The sequence below is a fragment of the Natrix helvetica genome (assembly GCF_964273705.1).
Source record: "Natrix helvetica genome assembly, chromosome: 3".
NCBI classification, from domain to species: domain Eukaryota; kingdom Metazoa; phylum Chordata; class Lepidosauria; order Squamata; family Natricidae; genus Natrix; species Natrix helvetica.
In genome coordinates this window covers 138,275,476-138,281,475 of record NC_138549.1, presented here as the reverse complement: position 1 = coordinate 138,281,475, position 6,000 = coordinate 138,275,476, and the positions used below count along the sequence as shown (strand labels likewise).

Sequence of the window (6,000 nt, the reverse complement as noted above, 5' to 3'; positions counted from 1 at the left end):
AAGATTGATGACTGAGGAAGACAATAGCTATTGCATGTCTGTGGACTCAGCAAAAGTGAAAGTACACCACCACCCGTCTTGGAAGCTATTTGCATGGGAAGCATTGCTGTTTCTAGGGTTGTCAATAGCAATAGCTCTTAGACTTATATATCACTTCATAATGCTTTACAGCCCTCTCCAAGCGGAGAGTCAGCATATTGCCCCCAACATTTCAGGTCCTCATTTTGCCAATCTCGAAAGGACGGAAGGATGAGTCAATCTTGAGGTAGTCAGAATCAAACTGCAGTCAGTCAGCAGAATAACCTGCAATATTGCATTCTAATAATTGTGACACCTAGTTCTTGATGCAATACTTTTGATGGGCCTTTGATAAGTCTAATATATCCAAGTACCAAAGTCAATGGAAAACATTTGCAAGTCAGTTCTTTTCCCCCCACCCCTATTTTCTCTGCTTATTTGTCAGAAGCTAGCACATGAAAGAGAAAAAGAAATAGAAACCAGCAACCTGAATCACAAATGAGGAGGAACAGAAGGATCTGGTAGCTCTAGGGGTTGGCTTTGAGCCGCCTTCTAAATCTTGATCTCTAATTTTTACCTCTGGCTAGGATGTATTATTTCAGAGATGATATGACTCTACTTGACAGTGTTGTCTATGTATTGCATCCATTACAAATTGAATATAACATAAAGAATCTTGTGAGGGAGAAAAGTTGTTCTTCGCCAGTAGTTCTTGATGGTAGACTGAGCAAGCATTACATTACCTTTTCACTGTCATAACCACCAAGATAAAGTATATTCCAATGTCATTTAAATGATATATTATTTCTAAATATGTACCCATAAATATAATTTAATATACATAGGTAAAGGTAAATGTTCCCACGCAGATGCGTGCTAGTCGTTTCTGACACTAGGGGGCAGTGCTCATCTCCATTTCTAAGCTGAAGAGCCAGCGTTGCCTGAAGACATCTCCATGGTCATGTGGCCAGCATGACTAAATGCCAAAGGCGCACGGAGCACTGTTAACTTCCCACCAAGGGGGTCCCTATTTTTCTACTTGCATTGTTTATGTGCTTTCGAACTGCTAGGTTTGCAGAAGCTGGAACAAGTAACAGGAGCTCACTCATTAAGCGGCATTAGGGAACTCCTCAATTGCCGACCTTCTGATTGACAAGCTCAGCATCTTAGCCACTGAGCCACCGCGTCCCTCATTAATATACATACCTTTTTGCAAATTTTGCCCTCTTTTTTTATTTCTTTCTAAAACACTTCTTTAAGGAAAGCACGTAAAGAACAAGTTCATAAAAACTGCCTGTCGCTGTAATCAACATAATGGTCCATTCAGTTTATCCTCCTTCAATTCTGGCTAGCCAGGTGAACGTGGGAAACTCATATTTAAGTCATGATGATTGTAAGGCTTATTCCCAGCATCAGCCTTCGACACTGATAGAGTTAATCATAGCAATACTGGGCATTACATTTTTGAGGGTAACAAGACATGGAGCCTGATGCAAAAGTTATTAATATTAAATTGCAAATAGGAATAATTAGGGATAATCAATATCCCTAATATACCTTTATATGTGCCAGTTTACTCTAAAAAATACCGGTAATTTAACTGATACGGATCCTTTGTAATAATTACAAGTCTCTACAAGTAGGGAAGATTATAGTAGTTTGAAATATTTTGTCTTCAGGAAAAACTATAAATACAATAATCAGGAACCACTGAAAGGTCACAGCACTCTACATATCTTGGCAGTCATTGGGCTGCTTTTCACTTGGTTATGTTTGCAATTCTGGAAGTTCTTCATAGTGTTTGGATGCCCGGTTCCTCCCATTCTTTCACACTTTCTCAGTTTCTTGTACACCCTTAATTCAATTCACTGAACAGTTTCTCACATGGTCTTGACTGTAAAACCTCACCAGACTACTGGAGGGGGGGGGGGGGAGAGAATCTTTCAGAACTATCTGGCTCCTCCTGGCTCCATGCAACCAACAGCTGTTCCTGTTATTTGAGCTGCATCCCCAGTTGATGCATAACATGAACTCATGCATTAAAATATCCAATAGACTTAATGCTACTTCCAGACTAAAGACTATTCCTCCGAAGTCCAAAATATAAACATTAAACATGAATTCATGTAAACGAGTTAACTTTCTAGCAAATAGTTTCTCTGTTCGGAAAAAGGAATGAAATAGTGAAGCCTAAAATCACCATAACCTTATCTTAAAGTGTTGAAGCTTCACAGACAGAAGTCGCACAGTTTTAGGGATGAGATCAGGACTATCTTGCTACATCTGCCTCATCCTGTTTCGTAACTCTTCAATGAGGAACCAGTTGTATTTTGGCTTTGTTACAAAAAGACTGAGCACTTACTCTCCAAAGTACTTATAAGCAGATCGGTTCATTATTAGGGAGGCAACCTTTCACTTGCAAGATTTTGCTTCTTTTTTATTTTAAAATGATCACTGCAAAGGTGGGAGCAGATGCTGCTAGAATTCTCGGTAGTTTACCATTCTCTCTTAACTATTGGGTGAGTGCAGATAGTTGCTTTAAGATATACACCATCAGAAGAAACTGCTAATGCCCCTGAACCCCAATTTGTACCAAGCACACTATTTGATTCTCTAGGATGTTGCTGAAGTTTGGTTGCAGTTTGTTGGCCTAGGAACTGCACGTAGGCCACCCACGAGTAAGCATCAAGCACTATTTGAAAACACCCACATACAGATCACAATGACTGTATGTATATAATATAATTACAAAATTTGCATAAAGAAACACCTCACACATCACTCAAGAATACAGGGAGGAAGAACAGTTTGTGCCTTTTTTTAAAAAAAGAAAAGATCCCATATCGTAATCTCAATGAACCTACAACCTGTAAATGGATGTTGGTTTTGGTTTTGCTTCCGAGTCAACTGAAATAAGGTGTCCAGATGAGCTTTGAGGATAACTTCTGAGACAGGTCATCTACCTTAGCAGAAGTATGTTTATAGAAGTTACTGCCAGGTAGAGTTCTGGACAAATAAATCTAGCCAGCTCCTCAAAAATAGACACTGTGATCATGAAATCAACCAGGAATCAATCCCAAAGTATTTGGTTGCAATTTTATATTTCTGATTTCATATATAGGTACCTTGTTTTCCTGAAAATAAGACAGGGTCTTATTTTTTTGACCCCGAAAATAAGCACTTGGCCTTATTTTCGGGGAGGTCTTGTTATTTTTGATTTGCAGGAGGTGGCAAGTGTGGTTGCTGCTGTGTTGCAATATTTTCGGGGCGGGCTTATTTTAGTGCATGCGCTCAAAAGCCCAATTGGGCTTATTATCCGGGGAGGTCTTTTTTTCAGAGAAACAGCTTATATGTTTTAATGTTATGTAATTTGGGTTTTGTTTTGTTTATTGTTCATTTTTTAGTGTACACTACCCAGAATGACATTGGGGCAGTATAAATTTATTTAACAAACACAAATTTTTAACAAATTTTACTTAAAAAATATAAATTTACTTAACAAATAAAATAATAACGTGATGTCAAGAATTGCTATGGAAGTGTTCAAAGACTTCTTAGCCCATCGATTACTAATAAGCTGATGTGCTTCTGTGTCATAAGACTTTTTGTTCTGACAACAAGATGTTGACGTGACTCCTTAACTTGAAGCTGATTGTAACTAGGACCTTTTTTTGGAAAACTGTTTTCTGTCCTGCTATAAGAAAAGAAAAGCTCAGGCATTATTCTAATCTAGTTTTTTTCTTTTATTTCTTTTACAGGGAACAGGAAGGTAAGGCAATGAAAACAATCATGTTGGGTAGGTTTTTCAGATATTCTTAACAAGCTCTAATGTTGTTCTCCTTTCTTTCTTGGTTTATCTTGCTGCAGAAGACTGTATTGAAGAAGGTAAGTTTCTGTTGTTATTAGAAAAGTCATAGTTTTATGTCTCTTAAAGGAACATAGAAACACAGTGAACAACAAAACAAGATTTTCCCAAGATACAAAACAAAAAGTGTTGTGATGCAGGAAAAGCAATAATTCATTTGGCACAAGTTCTCCTGTACAGCAAGAACAAAAATCTATGTACTTTTAACAAATACTATTTCTACTAAAAAGGAAGGATTCAACTATGCCATTTTTTTCTTTACTGGGAGGAAAAAAATTGATATTTGCAATTTCAAGAATGCCTTATTAGTATTAGTATGCATAGGCAGAGAGAAATACAAGCTGGCTTAAGTACTGTCAGTTTTATAACATTATTATAGACATTCAAAAGTTAGTAAGTAGCATTATTATTAATATGTTCATAAAATCCTTCCTGACAATCTAAACAAGCAGATTTGGAGGAAATATTTCATAGAGGTTTTATCAATGTAAGTCCAGGCAACTTATCACAGATAAGAGAAATAAGTTGGATTTAACTTGTTAATATAATTAGTATTGCATATCTTTCTGATTCTTGTACTTGTTTTTTTTTTGTAATACATTTGTATTCTGAATGTATTTTGTTTCACGTCACTTGTTTTCTATCCTGTGCTGTGATACTCTCTATGTTTTTTGAATGAAAGTATTATTAAGGTTTATTATAGCATAAAATACAATGAAAATAAAGATTGAGAAAAGTGTTTGTGTGTCAGGCACAAATGATGAGGTGAAGATTCAATTAAACTGATTTATTGCTAATCATACCTTCTTCAACTAACAATTAACACCTGCTTGGAGTTAGGTGAGGGTTAATGGAATTAAAGCAGGGGTGTCCAAACTTTTTGCAAGGAGGGCCAGATTTGGTGAGGTGAAAATGTGTGGGGCTGATCATTCAGCCTGACATTCTTTGAACCCTTAACATTAAATGCGAATTGACTACCGTATTTTTCGGAGTATAAGACGCACCAAGATTTTGAAGAGGCAAATTTAAAAAAAAGTTTTTGCACTCTCCCAAAAATGGCCCATTTTTCACGAAAATGGGCCTTTTTTTAAAGGGCATGAATAGCCTTTAAGAGGCTTCTAGAGTGCTCCTGGGGGCTGCGGGGGGAGCAAAGTTGAGCAAAAAAAATGGCCCGTTTTTTGCTCATTTATGCCCTCCACAGCCCCCAGGAGCACTCTGAAAACCTCCTAAAGGCTATGCACAGCCATTTTGGTGAAGGGGGCAGAGTTTTGGGAGGCAAAAAATGCTGTATTCAGTGTATAAAATGCACCCAGATTTTTAGCCTCTTTTTTGAGGGGAAAAAGATGCATCTTTATACTTTGAAAAATACAGTATTTTATGAAAGACTAAACAAATAATTCCAGTGGGGAGAAGAGGCTGCGGGCCACTTGAAATTTGAAAAAGGGCCACATTTGGCCCCCGGGCCGCACTTTGGACATGCCTGAATTAAAGGGAGGTTGGATTTAGCTTGCTTGTGGCGATGTAGGGAATCTAGGCTAATCCCTCTTTTAATTCCACCCCCAAATTCTGCCACTCCTTCTCCTACATGGGGAAAGAGCAGGATTTAAAAAAGAGGAGAGAGAGCAAGAGAGAGAAAGGTGTGTATGTGTATGTGTGTATTCTTTCTCTCTTCCTCTTCAACTTAAATACTTTCCAAATTTGATTTCAACATTTTTTACATTAACAATAATCTATTCATTTCATTTTAGAACCCACTTTATAAGCACAAAACAATGCATTGGAACTTACTTTTAATTACATATGTCAAACCAATAGAAAATTATCCTAACTCCAATTAATGTATTAAGTTTATGTCTCCAGTTTATCATGATAAAATATAACCTTTTTCTTCTTCGGAATGTCTATAAAATATAAACTTCTGTTTTTCTTAAGAGATTCTCCAATATGACTTTTAAAACAAATATGTCAATATGCCACTTTGATTTTGAAATGGAGATTCCCTAACTTATTCTCCTGAGGATTGCAGATTTACTTGTAACTCTTCTTATTATAGTTGCACTGGGGGACTTGTAATTAAACCATCTTCATAGTAGGCACTGTTGCTATCAGATCTATAT

General features: G+C 36.9%; 1 protein-coding gene across 1 annotated transcript in view; it reads left to right on the top strand.

The window, feature by feature from the left end:
• Positions 1-1,332: 1,332 nt before the first annotated feature.
• Positions 1,333-6,000, top strand: part of TNNT2 (troponin T2, cardiac type) — a gene marked incomplete at its 5' end in the record, with an annotated part of 33,704 nt that continues 29,036 nt past the window's right edge. Inside the window, 2 exons of the mRNA XM_081949178.1 lie at positions 1,333-1,488; positions 3,828-3,903. Coding sequence (XP_081805304.1) covers positions 1,333-1,488; positions 3,828-3,903 — 232 coding nt within the window. The remainder of the gene's footprint in view (positions 1,489-3,827; positions 3,904-6,000) is intronic.